The 23187-nt window shown below is 38.8% G+C and overlaps 1 protein-coding gene across 1 annotated transcript in view; it reads left to right on the top strand.

The window, feature by feature from the left end:
• Positions 1 to 15174: 15174 nt before the first annotated feature.
• The window catches only part of LOC107318107 (IgGFc-binding protein-like), a 47522-nt gene continuing 39509 nt past the window's right edge, over positions 15175 to 23187 (top strand). The window contains exons 1-7 of the mRNA XM_032446601.1: positions 15175 to 15282; positions 16675 to 16724; positions 16815 to 16964; positions 18456 to 18718; positions 19375 to 19456; positions 21063 to 21128; positions 21381 to 21625. Of these exons, the coding sequence (XP_032302492.1) occupies positions 15215 to 15282; positions 16675 to 16724; positions 16815 to 16964; positions 18456 to 18718; positions 19375 to 19456; positions 21063 to 21128; positions 21381 to 21625 (924 nt within the window). The 5' untranslated portion in view covers positions 15175 to 15214. The remainder of the gene's footprint in view (positions 15283 to 16674; positions 16725 to 16814; positions 16965 to 18455; positions 18719 to 19374; positions 19457 to 21062; positions 21129 to 21380; positions 21626 to 23187) is intronic.

The following is a 23187-nucleotide window of genomic DNA, read 5'->3' as shown; positions in this document are numbered from 1 at the left end:
CTACTGAAAAAACATACTGGTCTGCTACAGACTGGCAAGTTTGGACTCCCTTCCTTTTCCATCTCTCTGTCAGCACTTTGAGGTATCCCTTTGGTCAGTCAGAGCACGCAGTGAGATCACAGCCAAGTTGGAACTGCACTTAGTTCTTGAATTCCTCTTACATCTTAGTTACTGTATGATTTTACCTTCTGATGCAGAGGAGGAGGCTGGTTCAGTGCATCCTCATTTCTCTGCTATGGATGAATTCCTCTGCCTTCTTATCCTCCATAGTGGTGCAGAGGAAGCTGTGTACAACCATTCTCCCATACTGCAGCATCAGCAGGCCTGGCTGAGGTTGGGACAATCACACACCATTTTTAAATAGAGGCTTGCTTTTGCCACCTCATTATTATGCAAAATACATTAATTGGAGGGCTGTTGAGCGAGGTTTAGTTGAGGTGACTCCCACTAGGGATCCAAGATACAAATTTTCTGACTATGTACATGTTTCCTCTGCCAAGGGCTTATACAGCTACCACTTCCTTATGTCTACAACTTTCTCTCAGAGAAAAATACTCTAACAAGCAACCCTTAATCTTGCAACTGCTTCTGCACAGAAGCCTTAGAATAAAAGTTCCCGCAGTATAACACTTCTGAAATGTATGTGTCAGGAGTGATAAATAAGGCTTGGAAAACAAATCTGTTTTGGTTGGATGCATTCAGATATTTCTTCTGATTTGCTTAACATACATCTTCAGCCCGGTCTGTCTGAACAGAAACTGACTTAATGAAGCCCAAAGATGTAAGACTTTAAAATCTTTTTTGTTATGTAGCGGATTAAGCAAAAACAAAACTTCTGTGGGGTGGTAAGCACCAGACAACAGAAGAAACATCTCTAAGTGTCCCAATCCATTGTATAGCAGCCATATGGCAGGGTTTGTAGTTTATGAACAGAAAGATTTTTTTTCAGAAGTTGTCACACAGGAAATCCCTGAGAATCCTCATAGCAGAGACAGGTGGCACAGAGCTGCCACACTGCATATGTTGCTGTTACGATGGAAATACCTGCCATGAGCTGCAGCTCCATGTCCCACAGTAGTGACCAGTTCATGCCTGCCTAACCTTTCTACTCCCTGCTGTACTGTCCTGCTCTCCGGTCTAGGTCATCTTCAGGGCAGACAGAGATCTAAGTTGGTAACACCTTCATCTTCATGCACTGAATAACTTCCTATTTAGGAGATGCCATCTCTTACTTCCCCATAGTCATCATTTACTGATAGGCAGTGCCAGCTTGTCTTCTACTCCTCCTGTGGCTTGAATACTTACATATTTATGTAACAAGACAAACCCAACTTACATATTATTGTTTATTTGACTGTGAAAATAAGTTCTTCACACTCAATGACCTGTGCTCTTCCCCACCCACAGGCAGAAGCCTCACCCAAAATACAACTCATATTTATTGTACTGTCAATCTGTGCAGTCTGGTTTGACTGAGGGAGGAACTGATGGGCAAAGGCAGGGCACTCCGCAGTTCCTTTGATTCCCTGATGGGTAGATCTAGGGGGGGAATAATTTTTGATCACTGCTGTTGCAATACATCAGCAGAAAGAGGCTCTGTAAGGAAGGATGGATCGAGTCCTGAAGGTTTATTAGGTTAAAGTCAGTGAATAAACTGTACCTAATAGAAAACTGGAAACCAGTGCGTTTATGGAGTCATGACTATACATGCAAAATTGCATTAGTCAGACAAGGATTTATTGCCACCCACAGGCAGCGCGACTCTGCTGAGGTCAGATAAACTGTAGTACAAAAGTACGTTGACAGAAAGGCTGTGCCCAAAGACCTCGCAGTCCTAAGATGCAGATGAGAGGCAGAAAGGATTTGTGGAGCAAAGGTACCTCCAGATTGTATACTGCAGCTCAGTGCCTTGAATCACCTGATAACAGCACTGCTAAAATCATTATTTAGACAGGGTAAAGCAGCACCTTACAGCACTTCCTTGAGCAAGCACCCCTCTCCCACATTCAGACGTGCCAGATCTGTCCCATGTGAACATGGCTAGACTGCTTCTAGACTGAGATTGGTAAGACAGCCAGTCTGGCTCGCCATACTCCCCACTCTTTGAATTTCTTTGTATTAGAATTTGTGTGACCAAGGAAGCATTTGGATCTATATTAGAATATCCATCCATCACTGTGTAAGTAGGTTTCAAGAATTAGGGTTTAACTCTGTGACTTTTGGTTTCTTTAACTGAAGGTAAAATTTCGTGTTGGCCACTAGGGAAAAGGAATGTATTTCATGGCTGAAGATCTGACAGAGAGAAGTACCCAGCTGCAATTATTTCACCATTAACTTATTTTTGTCTGAGGGAAATTAAACTTCTCTGCTGGGAACAGCTGGGCAATAAAACTTTGATTCTCATAAAATTAGATAGTATGAACACATTTCATTCCTCAACAACATCAATCGCTAAGTACAACACTTCAAGAATCGTATTTCCTCATCTCTTTGTAACAATCTTGGATAAAAAGCTTATTTTCCTCAAAGTTTAAAACCCTTTTAGAAATGTACGGAAATTTCCTATTTTATCTTCTATGCAGCATGTAAAAGAATCTATAAGACATACATGAATTCTGTTATGCATATAGGTACATATATGCATGTATACTACAGATTTCTATAGAAATTAATAAAAAAATATTTTATACTTTTCCATTCCTAGATGATCTTTTATGTAGTATATTCCATCTATATACACCACAGAGTACATCTCTATCATATTGAGACTAAATTTTGCCCAAAGGCTTTGGGTAGAGCTATTGAGTTGGGATGATTCCACTTGAGGACCATACAATGACGTACCTGGAAATGCTGAAAAGATGTTTAAACCAGCTAAACTACATCATCCATCACTATCCAGTTTGTGCAAGTAGAGAATGTCTGTTATATCTCTACTTTGCTTCAGTAACCTAACAACCACACAGCCTCAAAGCTTTCATTCCCTAACAGTGAGGTTACCATTATTTTTATAAGTTTTCACTTGTGCTGTGCTCCAAGTCTAGAATGTCAAAGGGCAACATTTAAGATAACTACACTACTGTAGAGAATTCCTTTTATCTTTGTACTTTCTACAGCTGCAATCCAAGGCAATTAGAGAATTTGATTCAGGGGTATATCGACACAATGCAGTGCAGATATATGTGGTCTGCTGTTGATTCATCCTATACTCGTTTCCCTAATGCAAACAAACCAAAGAAGTGAGAGAGATTAGGAACAGCTTTAAGAACTGAGCCATCTGTTACAGCAGTTAGGGTTTTCCAATTCTTTGGATCCACTAGAGAAAATGTTAAGCAACAGGGAAGAGTTAAAATGCTAAGTAATTAAAGGGGGATCTTTGGACTATCTTCGATCTATGTGATGTGGCTGTTCCAGACTGTTCGGGCCAACCCTTTCCATTGGATTATGAGCACCAGGTTCTTATGGTGTTCTCCAGCCAAAACACTGTTCAGTTGGAAGAAACTATATTTGGACTGCATTTCTTAAATTCCAGTGACCTCTTCTACACTAGAGGCTAGTATTCTCTTTCCCTTAAAATAATAATAATAAATAAAAGCTTATAATTTGCTTGAGAGGAAATACATTTATTAGAACATTGCTTGTCACTTGAAGAACCTAATTTCTGACCAGCATACAGTTTGACCAGACTCCTCTAAGCAAAATTCTTATTCTGACTACATTAAGTGCATCCAGCAAGCTCCAGCCCAACTATGTATGAGCAAAGCTTGATTTACCCAAGCACAAAAAATGTTGTTAGGGAATAAATACTTAAGTTATGATGAAACAGATACAGCATACCACCTCCCATGGATGACATAATGAAACAGATATCAGTGTAGCAGCAGTAGGAAAGGAAACAGAAAGTAGCAGGATTTGGAGATAGGATTGTGTAGAAAGTGTAAGAACAGAACTAGAGGTCTGGGAAACCCAGGGGAAGAGTGAGAAAAGAATGCACATTTGGGAAGAAATGGAGATAGGATATGGGAAAGGAGTCTGGGACAGGTATAACATAAAGTTCTGAAGGAGCAGTTTGAGCCAGGGTGAGGAAAAGTGTAGAATGTGGCTCAAGCACATAGAAGGTGGAGTGACATTGCACTGCCTGAACTCAGCTCCCAGCAAAAAACAATGAAAGTAATGGCAGAGTAAATAGATAATCTGCAAGTACTTGACCAGAGAAAGGGTAAGAAACTAAAAAAAGCCACCAGCAACATTGTGACGCAGCAATGCTTATCTGTCCCACCTCAACTGTAACCTAAAGGTATCACAGCAGAAGAACATGAAGTACTTCTCTCTTTAGAGTAGTACCATACAAGAGGAGAATGTGACACGAGTTTTCCCTATATGCAGAACTTTGTTTTAACCACCTTTTCATTCTTTCCCCAAACAAATAACAAACAAAAGATGCCAACAAACTTCACACTCTCATACAATTAATAAAATTGAAGTCTTTGTAACTTTATAGTGATGGATTTTAAAAGTATTCTTCTTTACTTTGGGCTCATTCACCATTGAGATTCAATTGCATTCTCATGTATTATGTATCTATCCACATAATATTTTCCAATATTCTAAGCTTCTACCTGTTCTCTTCTACCACATCCATATTTTCAAGAACTTTCTTGAAATGCTGACTCCAGACTAAAAGAACACATTCCAAATAAGCAAAGCTGCTTAGCTGACTATAGCTCCCCATACACCTCAGGATTGCCCCTAAAATCTTATAAGTTCTTCCATTCATGATACTGAATTCTGCTGACCATTCACTTTGAATACCACACCTTGTATTTCATAAAACTTCCTTTTCCCTGTCATCATCCTGTAAGCATAGACTGTATTTTGGTAACACAAGTATGACTGTGTATTTGCTTAAGCGAATACGCATGCATCTTACTTGCTCTGCAGATTCCTGCAATGCTGTTCCACAGTCTTTCTTATCTAACATATTCATAAATCCTTGTTTCCTGGACACCTCACCAGTTACAACTTTATGGTGCACTCCAAATCATTGCCCAGAATACTAAATACTGTACGCCCATGAACTAAGTCTAAACTACTTAAGGGAAATACACCCACTCTGTGATAACCTCTTGTTTATAGCTATTTTATGTAATTTAACAAATAATAGAGCTGGAAAAGGAACTTCTCAACAATTAAAACTTGGCCCCACAGACACATTTTACATAGTACATGGGATGTGGCTTTGCTAGAGGGATGCGTTCGCTTCAGACTTTACTGGCTGCCAGATAGGGACCATGTAAAAGTATCTAGATTTGAAGTGCTTATTCAGGTATTTTCAGCATGTAAATGATCATAACAAAAAAACATCAGATGTCAACCTTAGAGATGCAGAGTGTCCCATCACAAACATCCTTAAACATTTCTTCTACATTCTAAGACATCAGTGAGTCTTTAATGGGAGGACCGTGGCACAGTTTGACAGTGGCAGCGCCACTAGCAGTGTTGTCATTAACAAACACACCCCTCTCCATGCTCTTACCTTTGTTTTATTCATTTATTTTTTATTCCGAAGATTCCTTATTGTCCAGTGGTCCCCAGAGACAGCAGAGGTGACAAAAGTGAGCAGGAACAGCATCAAAGAAGTGAACCAGTGATTGTCTTTCTTCAGTTACTGGCTCCAGCCTTGACGTCAGTGTTCGACTCCACTGATTTGGCTTCTGTCAAGGAAATTTATGTGTGAAATTCAGCCTTAAGATCTAGAGGAAAGAGAAGACTGCCTAAAGATATGCATGAATGAGAAAATGTAAGTATTTCCCAAACATTATAGAAGTTTATGCTCAGTTTCATAGTGTTCCACAACTGCAATCAGCAAAATGCTGAAGAAACCTCAAAGCCATCTGAAGTTTCACATAGGTTCCCTGAGACCCATAGAGCCTGACAGAATACACCATTAAATTGGTCACTGAATCAGATCTGAATGGGAAAAGTTTGGTTCAAACCTTACTCTGCATCTCATAGAGAAGGAATCAAAAGGAAAAGGCCATAAAATCCACATGATTGACTCAACCTTTGAGACTGCATATGCTTTTCAGGCTTACACGAACCAAGTTATGACGTGAAAATCTAACGGGATACCAGAAGCAATAATCCCTGATTTACTCATTTTATCTGCAGATAGGGAAGCAGCTGACAAATTTGGATGTAGATCAAGATGAAATGACTTGCGATAAAGAGCTCATTTGCAGGGTGAACAGCAGGAACCGGGTGAGCTCGACTGCAGTGCACTAACCATTGGGCCATGCTGCCCTTACAGCACACAATCACAGCTCACAGCTTCAAATGCCACGGGTGGTGATGATGGACTTTGGACTTGAGGAAGAAATAACTGCTGCGATGCTTGCGAAAGAGACAATCACACAACTAGCTGAACTAATACAATAGACAAAAAACAGATCAGACCCAGAAACAAAATTGAAGAGCGACAGTAGCATGAACAGAACATTGCTATCACATTACTACAAGAGCTGCCAGAATGGATTGTACCACATGCACACAGCACAGAGAGGATTGCATAACAGGTAAAAAAAAACCAACTGTGGGTTTTCTCTTCATTTATTTCATAGCCAAACAACGTGAAACTTTGATAACCTATTTGTAAACTGTGAAAAGTTCACACCAAACATCCATTTCCCACTGTCCTCACCTCCATATCCCTCGCTCCCCCTATAAGCAATGTACTGTTCCCGCCCAAATCATCCTGTGAGGAGACAGGCTGCATGGGAGGTTAAAGTGCTGCATGCAATGGTTTCCTTCCACCACCCCACCATACCAATCTCCTTCTCTTCCCTTCCAATCCAGTTTTTGCAGCTGAAGCCACCCCTTAACAACTCCTGTAAGCAAGGGCACCACCAGACCCCCAGCTGCAGCCAGACCCTTCACACAGCCACTGAGCTGCTCTGACCAGAGCAGTGCCCTACCTGACACTGAGCTGTGCAGGTCACATCCTGCACTAGACCAGCTGTTTAGTACCACAAATCCCAGAAGCAATCTACTCCACTCATCTCACCAGTTTTGCATTTAGAAAAACCAAGCAAAGTCTGGCAGTGTCCCAGCTACCTACCTTTAAGAGAGAAACTTCATTCTCCATTGTACTTTCCAGTGCAGAATTTTATTTCCTAGACAGTTAGCATGCTGTAATTAAATCACCTGAAAGTTTTGAATGTTTCTTCCCTCCTCAGGTACCCATTTCCTCCACTGCTGTCACTATATCACTTCAGTGTCTTACAACTCAGGAGAATGATAATTCTTCCTGTAGGCCTGCTCTACTTTATATATATATATATAAAAATAATTAAACACACCTGCACCAGAAAGATAGACTAAGTTAGAAGAGTTCACTAAGCAGATGTTTGATATGAAGACCCAATTTCCTTTCCACTGTGACCTCTTGCATGTCCTGTAATCTCATACTGTTCCATCCTGGGAAACGAGAACAAACCAGCAGCTCTGAAACTTGGGCTGTGCATATCTTTTTTGGAAATAAGGAGGAAGCCCATGCAGTCTCACTGGCTGAATGCAACTAAAGTAATTTATTACACTTGGCTTTTTAAGAGCAGTCTGGAATCTTCTGCTCCTTGTAGCCTGCATGCAAAAAGCCTACAGAAATGCTTTTGTTGCTTAGAAGATTTTACTAAGTATATTATCGTATTACTAGTTTTATTTCTCTTCTGGCTTTACATGTTAACATGAAGGAATAGGAGATAAAATGAAAGCTGTTTTCCATAATAAAATCTTAACTGTTTAGTATTCTTATAATTTAGCGCTTTTTTGAAAAGCTTTTGTCATGGATTATCCACTGCTATGCTCCTTGTATGGCTGGCTAGATTAAAATGAATTTGCCAGTAGCTGGGAGCATCATGTTCTACCTCCAAAAGGCTCATCCAAAGCTACAACAAAGATGTACGGGTTTCCTTCTTTTGGAAGACCTGTACTTGCAATAATAGCAGTTTGAAGGGAATTGCCTCTGCTTCTGCTGATGAAGGAACTCAGATGTTTATCTGTCATCTCCCATTTTGATTTTCGTCTTAAGAAATTGTATTCATAAGCCCAAATGTGGAGGTAAGTGAATATTTCTGACTCACAGACAGTGATTTGCTTACAAACAAATAAGAGAGAGAGAAGCATTTTACTTCTTTGTAAACCTGAAAACATAAGCTGATGATCAGATAGAGGCCCAGAGTTATCAGTACAGTGAAGAAAAATCAAAGATGAGTTTTCATTAAGACATCACAAAAATACCTGTGAAACATAACATGCATTTTCAGCATTTATATTTGCTCAGTCCTACCTTTAGTGCAAATGCACAATGCACTTGTTATCTGAGTAAAGCAATTTCCCTCTTATCTGGCTTGTTTATCAATGACGTCTTTGTTGTACTTTTTTTTATTATAGCACACATAGAGGCACTTTTGAATACATTCCTGAATGTAGGAGTAGAGAGCACTTTTTATGTTGGACATATGTGGTAAATTACATATATTTAAAAAAAATAACCAAAGTTCTTAACAAATATAGTGGTCAAACACAGAAATCAGAGACATACCATGATTTTCCCATCATGATTGGACAAGGCCCAGACCAGCCTGATGTAATTTTTAAGCTACCTGGGTTTTAAGCAAGGTGTAAACCAGTTGACTGTCAGAGTTCCATTGCTCCTTATTATTGTATGATTATACAGTTTTATGTATTGGCATGGGCCTGTTCAGATAGGGAACGCTGGGTGCTGCAATTTGGTCTAAATAAAAACATTGCCAAAAAACTTGTACAATTACACATGTTGGCATAGCATCCTGAAATAAAGGTAGTAAGTACATTGTGATATTACTGATCTACTTTGGAAAATATCATATTGTTGCTCATATTCTCCATGTACAAGAAAAGAAAGAGGAAGTAAGATTGCACATGGCAAACATATTTGTTCTCAGTGAGAAATAACTTCAGGGGTACATTGAAAGCACTTTATAGCTCTGTATTGTTAACTACATGAACGCTGTTCATTTTGGGGGGTCATGTATGATTTTAGTATAAATGGCAATATATCTTTCTGATGTTAATGTTAATAGCTAGCCATCTCATAACTCCTATAGGGATTACACAAGTCAGTGATGTTCATCAAGATCTGAATGTCTTTGCCATTTGCTTCCAAGATTTGGTGTTCATTTCCCAAGTCACATCCTCCACTCACAGTCTTTCTTTCAATTTATTTGACTTTAATTATCCTATGATTTTTTTACTCATTGGTAAAGATAGAATCTTGGATGTCTGAAACATATAAAGTTTAAATTTAGACCAACCGTACCCAAGCCAGAGCATTTTCACCCATTCTGTATACAGGGATGATTTCTACAACATCACATCAAGCTTAATTGATAGAAAATGCTGTCAAACTGTCTTTAGTTCCTGGAGCAGGAAATGTTCTGTGGCTACATATACTTGCTAAACTTTGTTCACAAAAATCTTTATGTGTAAGTATGCAAACACACCCATGTATAATCTAGAGTCCAAAATGCTTTGCTGATGAGGAACCTTGCTTACCTGCTGAGACATAAGCCTTGTTTTCCTGCACAGCTAAAAACTCATATACTCTTTTATAAATACAGTTCACTCCAAAGCAAACAGCAGAATGCTGATCATTCACTCTGAAAGACACAGGTGGTCTCTGTTTCAGTGCAGATCATTTCAGATGTAGAGCTCATAAAACAAAGCACAAATAGTGTATTTCACAAGTTTCATACTTTGCGAGGAGTGGGTTTATTTTATGATCTAGGGAGAGAGCAAGCAGCTGGTTAACTCTCTCCACTTATAAAAGCAGTAGGAACTGCTAGACTGGGAGGTTTTTTTTTAGATCAACCCAGTCTCCTCTTGGTGGGTCTTCCTGTAGGGGTGTAATCTAATAGGGAGCAATAGCAGCTCCAGCAGTTGCAGGAAAAGCAGGATTTAGATCAGCAAATGCCATATGAATTGATGTTGACAAGTTTCTTCATTTCTGCAAAATTCATGATTGTCCATCTCTATTAATTTTAAAAAAAGGTTATTTGAACTAGAAATTTTGGTGAAGCAACTGCAGTAACCAGGTTTAATAGCTTAATTACAGGAGCCACTGTCCAGAGAGCTCTCTTCCTGTAAGAAGTGGCCACAGACTATATGTTGAGAGGCAACACTATCCAGGAGGTAACATGTGGAGAAAGTCACCCTTTCTGAAACGACTAGGAAGAGTTAAGAGATTTACAGGATTGCTCAGAACATGAAGGGGATGGAAGGCAAAGAGCTGCACCAATTCATTTGGAATACATGGATAAAAAGAGCCAAGTGCAAATGGCTGTTTAAAATGGGGTTGAAGTAAGTGTAAAGCTTGCTAACACTGGAGTATTGAGAACAGAAAGAACAACACATGTTCACAGGACCTTGCTACAGTGAGCTGAAAATTCAGAGATATTACAGTATTCATTAATCCAAACACCATATTTCTGCATTTAGAAAAAGCTGCATCTCTAATACCAGTTTTATTACAGAGAATGAGCCAGGGTTACACTAGAATGAATTAAGAACAGAACCACTAACTCTTACAGTGGAATATTGAAATTGAGAGAGTGCACGAGTAGAATAAGACGTTTACAGTAATCTAAACCCCTTATCTCTAAAGCTAGTTTGGTTTTACAGACCCTTTGATGAAAATAGTTAGCTCTACTCTGTGAAATAAACTACTATCATAGAATAGTCTTCGCACTCCATGGGTTTGTTGTTTTATGTAGATCTGAGCCAATAGATAAAAAATATATGAAGATGCAAATATGAAATCCCTGAACTCCAGCAAGACTGAGGCAGCTGATTGGATTATCATAAACATAATTTTATAAAATCCCTACACCAAGAGAGCAGTTTAAAGAGATCAATATCAGCAGTATCCCCTTGCCAGAAGTCTGCTCCCAAAATGTTTATTCAAAGGCATCCTTTATGTCTCATCTATTATTAAGAGATAGATTTGAGATAATTTCAGGACTTTTAAAACCTTATCTACTAATCTCATGATTGCAAGTGCAGCATCGCTGAAATGAGAAAAAGTTACTTTTACCTATGATTGCCTTCCCTTTATTCAAATACTACTTGGAATGCCAGTAAAATAGTGTCAGGAAGGATGTTATGTTCTTCCCCTTGATATGCTGGAAGTGAAGTATACCCACAATGCATTCCAGATAAAAGATAAGGAATAGATTAGCAGTTATAACTCAAGTAATGCATTGCCCACATAGTACACAACCATAAGCACTAAATAAATTCACGAACATTACCTCAAAAATGCATCTGATCTAGGTCACAATATGAGTGTGCTTTGCACATAGGAGTTTTGTTCATAGGCAGCTGACAGCTAAGAATGCTGACCAAAAAAGCTGTTACCTTTTTCTTACTATTAAAAGAAACTTAATGAAGCTTTGGTCTGTACTTCAGTAAGAATGTACATTCTGGCTTCAAAATAATTACAGCTGTTAGATCAGGAAGAAGACAGTCTGACTTTCAAATCTAAGCTTCAGTTTGGGGAGCCAGTAGTTTGAAAAACAGTTTCAGCTTGTGCTCTACAGTACACTTTACTCATCAAAGAAACATCCATTTATTTTCTAGCAACAGAATTTTTTGTGTGTGTACTTCCTCCTCAGCCTATCTATACACGTTGCTCAATAGAGCAAAGGTGGGATTCATTGCACTATTATATAATCTAAATGTACGTGATTATGGGTTTATGAGTCTTACTTGTTTGTTTCCTGACTCCCCAGTGGAGGTTCACCAAAGCACTGACTTAGAGGTAGCTCCAACAAGAGTGCAACATAAACAGCTTTCTGAAGGAACCAGAGGTCTGACGGTGCCTTCTCATACACAACATCAATAAAGGCAAAGATGAGGGCACCGGGGATTCCAGAAACTGTGACAGAAGTCTTGCGTGCCATGAAATCTGATTCATACTTTTGTTAGGACAGAGGAAGAACTTTATTATTGCCTGAATTGAAACAAAGAGTGAAATAGCAGATAGATCCTTCTACTGAAACTATATCAGTTGTGCCGCTGCTGCTCAAATTTTATCTACTTAAATTGTACCAATTCAATTAAAACTGATGTAGTTATTTCTCATTGGGCTTTACAGATTTATTTACAGTGCCTGAAAATCAGATAAAGATCATTACTTCAAGTGTGCAAATTGCTGATAAAGCCTTGCTTCAGCTACATCATGTTTGTAGACATTCGTCCCGAAGTAGGACTTGAGCCACCTGGATGTCTGCTGGGAAAAAGACCCATCTGACTGTAAGTAACCCAGGAGAATCCTGATATGTGTTGCACTCAACTTCCTCGTCCATGTGTTAGAAAAACCAATTAGAGGAGAAGCATTACTGGATCCAGTGCTCACAACTGCAGCTGAACACATTAAAGAGGATAAAACCAGAGGTGGTTTGGACTGCAGCAGCCACACCCTGGCTGAGTTCATGATCTTGAGGAATACAGACCTGGCAGAGATCAAAGTCAGGACCCTGAACTTCAGAAGAGCGAATTTCTAGCTGTTTAAATAATTAGTGGATGGGATTCCTTGGGAACTGCCCTTAGGGACAGAGGATCCAAGCCGAGCCAGAAACTCTATGTGGACACTTTTCCTAGAGTACAAGAGCTCTTCATTCTCCTATGTAAGAAATCAAACAGGGAAGGTAGAAAATTGGCAAGGCTGAGCAAGGGTGTGCCAGACAAACTGACGTGTAAGAAAAAAATGCACAGGCAGTGGAAGCAGGAACAGTATGGGAATACTGTATGAATGAGTAGAGCTGAGATCAAAAAAGCAAAGACACAAATGGAATTGAAGTTGGCCAGGGATGCTTCTTCTAGCTTGGGACAATTTTCTGTTGGTTGTCTTCTTTGTGTTGTCCCTTTGCTGGAGTATCAAGCTAATTCTGTCTTTAAGGGAATATAACTTCACCCCACAAAGATTAAATAATAGTCTCTTTAAGAGTCCCATCAGCCAGAAATAAAGTTATATACAGTTTATCTTTGTTCTTGTTGTGGTTTTTTTTTTTTTTTGAGGATGTTACAAATCACATTGTTCACTGAAAAGCCCTCATCTCCTGAAGATTTCATGTTGGAGATCTGTTTGTGTCACCTGAAAGCAAGTAGTTCCCATGAGTAGCCTCAGTATTCTTTGTAAACATGCAGAATGGAGGCGAATTTCTAGTGCTGGCTGCAAATGGGTAAACATTTGGTTTACTGCATTAGAAATGAAGAACTACTGTTCCTCTTCTTCAGACTGGTGTGCAGTCCAGATCAGTATTTTTAGACAAATAAACAGATGCCTTTCAGGGATTCATATCATTCAGACATAGAAGAGAAATAACACGCCTGCAACATGATCAGGAATGCAAGATAGTACCACATCTCACTGGAATTTTCTCCATATATAATAGAATAAATTAATATTTGACCCTTGCTGAAAAAAGCCTTACTATCAGTACTCCAGCTCATCGGTCAGAGTACCTCAGCTGGCATTAAACAGGAGTGACAAGGTGATGGAAATCACCACCCAGCACTGCTGGAGGGCATGACTCGTTCTTTTGATAGAAGTATTCATGGTGTTCAGTGTCTCATATTTGCCATGGGTGAGGAGGGCTCAATGACACTGCATCATCAGAATGGACAGATTTACCAGCTGTTGATTTCTTTCCAAGGTGGGCAGTATCTCCTCACCAGGAAGGCCTGTGTGGCTGTTTGCAGATGGGTTCATATCTTCTCAGAGTCATACAGTACACCATCAGATTCACGAGGAATCCATGAACTGCATGAGAAAAGCACGAGCACACAGGGAAGGCTGTGTGCAGCCTTACAGTTCCAAGGACATCTATTGCCTGGATTACCACTTTCTGGACTGACGTCTCAGCAGCCCTTCTTTAAACACAATGTGCTTGATGCAACTTTTAATTGAAGGTTGCTTGTATTATCCCCCTCACACTGAGGCCCCCTCAACTGAATAGGAAAAGTGTGGGCAATGGTTTCATTCATGGAGTAAATCTCCTCGGTCTCTAAGTCACATAAATGTTCTTCCTTGTGTACCAACTGGCAAAAATGCATGCATTTTCTAGGGAGATTTTCCCTGGGGAGGGAGGCTTAACAGTAAATTGAACATCAGCTATATCCACCTAATGGCTTTTGGTGGGCTCCTGTAGGTCAAGAGCTTGTAGCACAATACAACCTCAGGAAAGGGAAATTAACCTCAAATATATTAACGGTCCTGCTCAGCCACACCAATTCTTCATTTTTTTCCTGTTTCTGTAAGCACCTTCCTCAGTTACACTTTAACGACAAATGAAAATATTTTGTGCTGAATAAAGTAGATGGGATTGAGGAAGTTCTAGGCATATAAATAATCAGGTCTTAATGACCTTAATCCTCAGAATTACAGTAAGAAATCCCTACTTCCAGAACCATATAGATTAAACAAATAAAAAGAAGAAAAATGAGGGGGAAAAGAAAGAGGGGGTGGGGGAATCAATAGTCAGGGTTTTGAAGGCAATACAAGGAAATACTGTACAAGTTCTGATTTTCCTCTGATTCTTATCACTCAAAATCTAGGTGACATGGGGAATTTAACAGCCTTCAAGCTGTTTCTCACAGACTCTAGTAGAAGGGATGTTGGACAGCAAAGGCCCAGATGGCAGAGGGAACAACCAACCTGCTTTTTCTCTGCTTTCAACTAACAGAAGGGAGAAAATTCAGAAAACAAAAGAAATCCCACTTACACTAGAAATGAAAGCTGGGCAGGGGTTTTAAAGTTACCAAAGTTATCTTACTATCAGCGTGAGAAGAAATCCCTATGAAAATACAAACAATTTAAATATACAGGAGTAGCAATAAACATTTCACTAATCAAATCATTTTCTCCAGTAGGCAATGAAGGGTGTCAAAACAACTCATGTAGAATATGAACTTTCCATTAATATGTACTTTTCTTCAGGTAGATTACCCAGGAAGCCCAGCCAAACAGGGTTGGACAGAGGTTTTACAATCGCCTCCACCCTTTAGTCAATATATTCTTCTCTTGCACTCTAAGTCGTCCTCACTTCGCTGTTGCTGAGAACAGCTCGTGGATTACTATGTAGACAGTACCTCACAGAAGACTTCGCTGTCTTCTAGCATGGGGACCCTCTGGCACTTACAATGCATTTTAATTTTATTCTGTATTTCAGGGCTGAATACCACAGGGTAAGTAGCAGTTTAGGAAACTTACCATTAATTATAAATGTCCTTTCTTACCTTTTTACATAAAAATATTGTATGATTCAGTTGGACTTGATGATCTTTGAGGTCTTTTCCAACCTGAGTAATTCTATGACTCTATGATTAAACCATGTCATTTTAAAGAAGAGGAAATGATTGAATTTTGTTGTTGCCAAATTCTGCAGTCATTGCTGTCTGTGAGAGAATGTATAACCTGTACATTTCTAATAGCAGACCCGAAGAGATCTGTTTCAGTTATCAAATGCTTCTGACTAAGTATACCTATAATAACCTTTGCCTTAGAACTTTGATATGTAGCGGTTTAAAGATAGCAGGGAATAGAGATTAAATGGCACCCTGTTACAGCTCTCTTGTGAGGAAAGAAGAAACTGTTCTTACTTCACTATCTTCACACCTCTTTCCTCCTTACCTTTAGCTGTGTGTGTTTTCCAGTTGCTTATTTCAGTGATGAAGTAGATCTTTACTATGAATCTCCCTAGTTTTTCTGAATCTCGCTGCTTAGATTTTGATGGGTTGGGGGACATACGCTATGATGGCTTTGCTTAAGGACAGATTCTCTTTATAGTGTGGCAAGTACAACAAGGACAATAGGGACAACGGGCAACACAGTGGTGGGAACTAGACACTGCTTCCTAAAGCCATAGACCACCATCAGAACATGTCAAGAGCAGCTACTGTAGTCTTGCAGTCCTGGATATCCCTTTCTGATACAAAAGACCCAATGAACAGAGCCATCTTTCTTGTGATCTGTGACAGAACTTTGGTTTTATGTCATCTCACCTCTGCAGGATTTTGTAGCACCACAAGGACTATATCTATTTCTAACTGCCCTTGCCCTTCAGCGTTTTAGGATAACCAAGAGGAAAAACTGAGTGAGATGAGAGTTTGTGGTCATGATATCTTTGTAGTGGTTAAAAGAAACATAAGCCTTCTCACAAATAACAGATAGTTTAGTGACACACCATTTTACTTGTATTTACATATCTTGCTTAGCAGTAGTGAGGATGCCAATGCTACAAACATGTTAATAACAAGTCTTTTGCATCATTCTGGTACTATCCTAACTTTGCTGTACCTTGCCACCCCTCCTGTAGCTAGTGTCCCATCATTTTAGAGGGATACAGAGAGAAGATCTTTCTATACTCAGTTGAGGTGAACATATACACCTTTTTCTAGCTCTCAGAACTTAATGAAGCAGTAAGGACATATGAGAAGGGAAGAAGTCAGACACAGATGAGGCCCTGAGTCTGGGTAGTAATTCCGTAAGAATACCAGATGACTTCTGTTAGTCCTAACACTCTTAATTTTTGTGTCACTAAATCTGTAGGTATTTCACTGTGTTATTTTTCTTGTCAGGATAAAACACAGACCAACTGGTGGCATCAGAACATGGGATCCTGAAACAGGTAACTACTCATACTTACTGCTGCTAATGTCCAAGGCAAGTTTTGAATATAGCGTCTCCTTTTCCTTACTTTCCTTGTTCTGTGTTTCAGCTTACCTCACTAGATGTGATTTTAACAACAACTCAAGGCCATTTTGTGACTGGACCCAACCCTGCACTGTGAACCAGGGAGTGTGGATACGAACCAAGCATGAGACTCCAACAGATGGAACAGGTCCTGATGGAGACTATCCTGATGGAAGTAAGTGCTTGTTGATGGCATTATTTACTTCATTTTGAATACAGCTTGACTACCTTTCTTCTTTCTTTTTCATGAAGAGATTAATGAAATCCTTTGAAACGTGTTGGTTTGGTTGACACCTGTCTTTGACTTTTCACCATGTTCAGTCGCAGGATTAAACTGGCTTGCTCATCATAGACTGGAAATATTTACTAGTGCAGTAAAGGAAAGTAGAGGAATGCTAACTACCTCTTGCTTAAGACCTCACCGAGAATGCAGTGACATTCAACAGATCATTACTCAAGAGAAGTTTTTTCATAAAATCACAGTGAGATCAGCTGATGTCAAGAAATGTAATGATCACTGTACTGACACTGGATAATGTTCATGCTAGCAAAGCATTACAAGATCAGAAATTACAGTCAGAAATTAAAGAATATGTTTAAAAATCTTGTCCTCAGCTACATGTAATTGAAAAACTGAGATCTAATGTGGTCATATCATTAAAAGAGTGCTTAATATAGCTTAATCTCTGTTGGAACCATCAACATTGCACTAGAAGATTCATTTGTAGCAGATCAATCTGTAGCCATACTGTTTTCAATAATTATCCCAAGACAGGAAAGATCACTTATAATACGTATATTTTTTCAATTGGCATGGTTCATATAACTTCAAGTGCTGCTTACACTTTCTTTTTATTAATAAAGCCCTAAAACAGGAAGCTGAAGATTAGGTACTATGTGTGGAGTAATGCCATAAAATTCAGAAACAGTCATTTTTTACTCCTTTCCATGGTCAGATGGGAGAGACTTGACATAACTGTGATGACAAAGTACAGTTTTCATCTTGGTACAGAGAAGTGATAGGAAGCAAAAAGCTCCAGCCTTAGTAAAGGAAAATGTGATCTCACAATTAACAAGTTCAAAGTAAAGTATTTAAATCCCAAAAGCAAATATTGTGAAATTCTGAATTTTGAAAGGTTTGATTCCCTTTGAAAATGTCAAACCTAACATTAAGGAAATATCTGTGTTTGGTTTTGGTTTTTTTCTTATCCCTCTGCTTTGAGACAAAACCAAATATTGAGGCTTTGGAATTGTCCTTATACCAAAAATCTGTTTATCATTCGACTGTATCTTACAAGAGAAGATGCATAGAAGATCATTATTTTCCTTGGAAGAAAGTGGAAACTGAGCAAGGATAAGCTGAGCACTGCTTCTGGACATGCTCTCTCCTGAAAGAAGCCCAAATCTTTATTTGCAATCCCTAAATAACTGATCATGTGAGATAGGATATATTTGCTTTGCTTTCCAGGTCTCATTGTACTCTAGCTAACTAGATAGTGCTAACAGTAGCAGTGTAAATTACAATCATTTGCTACTTTGCTTCTTTGTACAGCTAATGATGTGCTTGATTTCTTCCAGAGTTGAGATGTACTTCAGTTTTCAGTGACATCTAACAAGTTAGAAAGATTCAGACTTAATTTTTTTAAATTATTTTTTCACTCTGCAGAAGGCTATTTCATCTACCAAGAAGCAAGTAATCTGATCCCATTCGACACTAACAGGCTTGAGAGCCCAGATATTGTGGTTTCTCAAAAGATATGCATAGACTTCTGGTACTATATGTTTGGGTCAGAAGACAGGAATGAACTGAGAGTGCTTATCCAAGACAGCACAGGAGAGTTTATGGCATGGAGTCGGAAGGGAAACCAAAGTTCCTCTTGGATTTATGGTTCTGTCACACATGCTTTCCCAACACAGAGAAAGATAAAGGTAATTTATTTTTAGAATAAATTTATTTGTACAACGTCAGCATTTATGATTTGTTCTCCCTTTGCAGGCTGTAAAAGGCTGTACATATAAGCTAGAAAAGATAAACAAGATTTTCTTGGTTTCTATTTTGTAATAATAATGCCCTCATGCTTTGTGCAAATAAACTAAAAGAAAAAAAACAAAACTCACTGAGGTTTACTAGTGTTTTTAGGTAGAAGATAAAATACGTTTGATTAGGTCTCTCCTTCCTTCCTACATTCCCTCCTTTCCTCATTTTATCATGATCTCAAGGACATTATGTGCCTTAATTTTTCTGCAAAAAACTTACACAGGTTTATCTTCTGTGAGTTTAGATTTAAGCTTTGGGGGTGCTCCCCACACTGGGCTACTCTGTACAATCCAGACAATTTTCAGAAGTCAGTAACCAGTCAATAAACAAACACATAAATAATGGAGAACAGTCTTTCTTTGTGTCCTTGCCTTACTGCAGACTATATATTTTAATACTGAAGAAAAGTAGGGAAACTGTTCCACCATTGGTTCCCTGGATGCCCTTAGAAGTAGACCAGAAAGATTATTCTGAAAATATGTTGGGGGAGATTCTCCCACAAATGCCTGAAGAACTCATGCAACAATTCACTTTACATCCTGGCTAGGTCATCTTTGAGGCCGTCCGAGGATTGACAGAGTATGCAGATACAGCACTGGACAATGTGAGAGTAAGGGATGGATCCTGTGGTAAGTCTAAATTTGTGCCTTCCTCATCTCTCTTTAAGCTGTTGGCAATCATTCAATCCTATTTACAGTATAGAAACTTTTCATGACTCCAAGCTACAAAAGAGAAATGGACAAAGCTTTCCAGTTCATTTCATAAAAATGAGAAGTCTTTTGTTGTAGTTCTACCCCAATTCATCTTTAAATACCTCAAATGCAGAGAATAAGCCATTTACTTCTCTGTAAATGTGACCATTTTCACATGGTCCAACGAACTGTAAGTGTGAAGTGCATCTCTAAAGCCAGCCAAGGTCTTGGATCATAGGATAACCTGAGATGGAAGGGACACACAAGGATCACAGAGTCCAACTCCTGGTTTCAGTGTTCTAAATATATTTTTACAGCAAACTTCTGTCTAACATGAGCCAGAAAATACAGAGAACTGTCATGTGTAATTAAAAATATATATACATATATATATATGTGTGTGTGTGAATCAATAATGATGACTTGTACTATGGTACCTGATTATAAATCAGTAATTTGAGTTTGATCTCTGACCCTCTAATAAATCAGCCTAGACCTGCACAATTTGTGGAAGGCTTGGAGCAAGAAATTAATTACAGTTTAATCCCATCTTTACTGTTACGATTTCATATCTTAAAAGATGTGAATTCTACAAGAAACATGCTGAATATGATACAGAAAACATCATCAGGGTTTAATAGACATCTCTGTGAAACACTGCACATATAATGTCAGTGAAATGTTTTAAATTTACTCTAGCCAGGATTTTTCGATGATGAAGAGGTCTATTCATGTTCATTCCCTCAGACTACACAGTTTTCTTTAAAATCATGTGAAAAATACTTGGGGCTCATTTGGAGAGCCAGTTGTTCGTTTTTCCAGCCTTAGTGCACTAATGTAATCCCAAGAGACTAGAGAAGTGCTCCTCCTCCTGCAAAACTGTAAGCCTACAGTACACCTTGGGGTTGCTACCACACACATACAAATACACCAAGAGAACCAGTTGCTTTAGAATGTCTTTGTGACAAATAAAGAATAGGCGGAGGAGATGCTAATATATATTAACACGTATTAGCAAGCAGAAATGGGCATCAGCAAAGACTCAGCATCACTGTTTATAGTATCTGTCAGCAGAAAGCTCCTGCATTCCTTACAATCCTAAGAAACAAACATTGTTTTGTAGAAAAAAAAACTCTGATTATAAACCACCAGTGTTCTGAGAATCAATTGCTTCTGTTACATGGTGTCTGCTGACAGGCTACTCATTCCTAGACCTGCCAACTTCTGCGGAGAGCATGACCTTCATGCTTTAACATACAAATCAGAGGGAATCACATATCCAATTGTAAATACATTTCCAGTATCAGAGAAACATGAAAGGACAAGCTCAGTCTCTGTCACCAAGCTAGTAGCCGGATGAGCTTTCCTAAGAGCTCAAAAGAACCAAATGTCCTCATTTTCAAGTGTAGACAGTTCCATTTTCTTCAGTGAAAAATCTAACTTTAAGCTGGTGAAGAGTAAGTTGAAACTTGTGTATGTTGGTTTGTATGTAGTGTTTAATGTATAATGTTATATATTGTTACCTTGTATTCTCTACTGACAGATGCCATCAGCACCCCTGTACCACCAATACCTACACCAACAGTACCTATACCACCTGCTGCAATAGGTAATTTTAACAAATCACATGTTATAATCAATGCTTTAGAGAAGGGCACCTGTGCATTCTACCAGTGTTACTTGAGTTAATTTATCTGAGTGTGTTTCTGTGACATTGCCTTAGGCCATAAAAATCTGTCTTTCATAAGTAACCAATAAAATGGGTATGACTATGTTTACCCACAGCACAATAAAGGTATGTACTGGCTTTTCTGGATGCACCGATATGTTAATGAAACACATTCTGTTTTCCTTTCTCCAGAAGCGACTTGCACTATACATGGAGATCCTCATTATTTAACTTTTGATAAGCAGCGTCATGACTTCATGGGCACTTGCACCTACACACTCTCTAAGCTGTGTGAGAACAACAGCTCACTGCCCTACTTCAATGTGGAAGCTGCCAATGAACACAGAGGAAGCAACACTCGAGTGTCCTATGTCCAATCTGTGGACGTTGATGTTTATGGCTACAGGATCAATCTTGGTAAAAACAGAGTTGTTAAGGTAAGGCTGGATCTCACTATCTACTGTCAGCAAGTAATGCTTTGAAGAAATTGCAGTACAATGGCTACAAATTTGTTGGCAAGCATAAAATAATATTTAGAAGTTTATGGTGACAATAATGAAAAGATGGTAGCTGTAAATACCCAAAAGGTTATTTACAGGGAAAATTCACCCATACAGAAGCTGTCAGTCTGCTGGGAACCACTGAGGTAATCTCCACCAAAGAGCAATCTCCAGGAAATGCTGCCTTAGTAGTGGTCTGGGCAGTCCTTAAATGAAGTCTAGAGGAGGTGGAGTCAAGCTGCACCCCTTCTGAGAGCACAGCTAAATTACTCCCACCTGTGCTCCCACAGCTGACCCAACACTTGCCTCAGCTGATTAATCAGAGGTTCAGGCTGTGATTACCAATTTCCCATACAAGAAGATAGTCAAATGCTGAGGAACAGTAGTACTACAGGTTCCTTAAAGTAAGCATTGAAATTTCAGAACAGAAAGAAAATACAAAATGTTGTGCTATGTTGCAAGCAGTTGGAAGTAGAGCTGATGCTCTAGATGGGGTTGGTGAGCTAGTTTACCCTTCAAGATTGCCTGCCATTACTAAGCTTGGTCTGCAGCAGGGAATAAAAAAGGCCTTTCATTGTGCTGGTGTGTATTTCCCAGACTGTAAAAGCTGCATGCTCATCTCTGACTTCTAGTTGTTCCACATCACTTCTAATTTCACTTAATCCCTGAAAATTGCTGTAAAGCACAGCCAGATGAGAGTCTCAAAAAGACTGCCTGATGACTTGCATCACTCTGATTGTGTCACTGGACCAGCTGCTGTATTTTAAGGCTTCCTTGTAGCTTATTTCCATGAGGAGCTAAGGTAGCAGATACATGTTTGATTGAAAACCCACAGTAATTGAACAGATCATCTTACTTCATTGTCAGTCTTCTTGGAAAGAAAATAGGACAGGAGATAAGGATTTAAATATACGTAGAGACTTCACAACTTAGATGTACAGTGAACTTGATATCTATACTGTCCAAAAGTTTCTCATTTCAATCTCTTCACTGTATTTATTATTTATACTGTTTTCATTACATATGTATCTAAGTTAAAATATGTAAATTATGTAATAGGAAAAATATTCAAGGAATATGTTAGTTTTATTGAATTTAAAATAAATTGAAAACATTATTTGAACACTTAATTCCTATTGCTGGCATTTCACATGTGAAAATTAAAAAGAAAGAAAAAAAGAGTAAAAGAAAAAGAGACAATGTCTTCAAAATGTGTCCAGTCCTGAAAATTTTCTGAGATTCCATTCTAGCTACATCTTTTAAATCTTATACCATGCTCTTGTTTGATCCAGAAAGCCTGTAAGCAGTTACTGCTGACAGACCTTGATAATTTTTGGACTTTTTTTCCAGCTGGGTCTAGTTCACCAAGCTTACTTTGACCACAGCTGAGACCTGGAAGATAAGTAGATGCACTGCTATGGTCTCGAGACCCAGGTTCATTTGGCCATGTGTAGCATTCATGTTACATAAAGCCTGAAAAAAAACCACCAGAAACACAA

The sequence above is a fragment of the Coturnix japonica genome, chromosome 9 (assembly GCF_001577835.2).
Source record: "Coturnix japonica isolate 7356 chromosome 9, Coturnix japonica 2.1, whole genome shotgun sequence".
Classification (NCBI taxonomy): Eukaryota; Metazoa; Chordata; class Aves; order Galliformes; family Phasianidae; genus Coturnix; species Coturnix japonica.
This window is presented reverse-complemented; position numbering and strand designations above follow the sequence as displayed.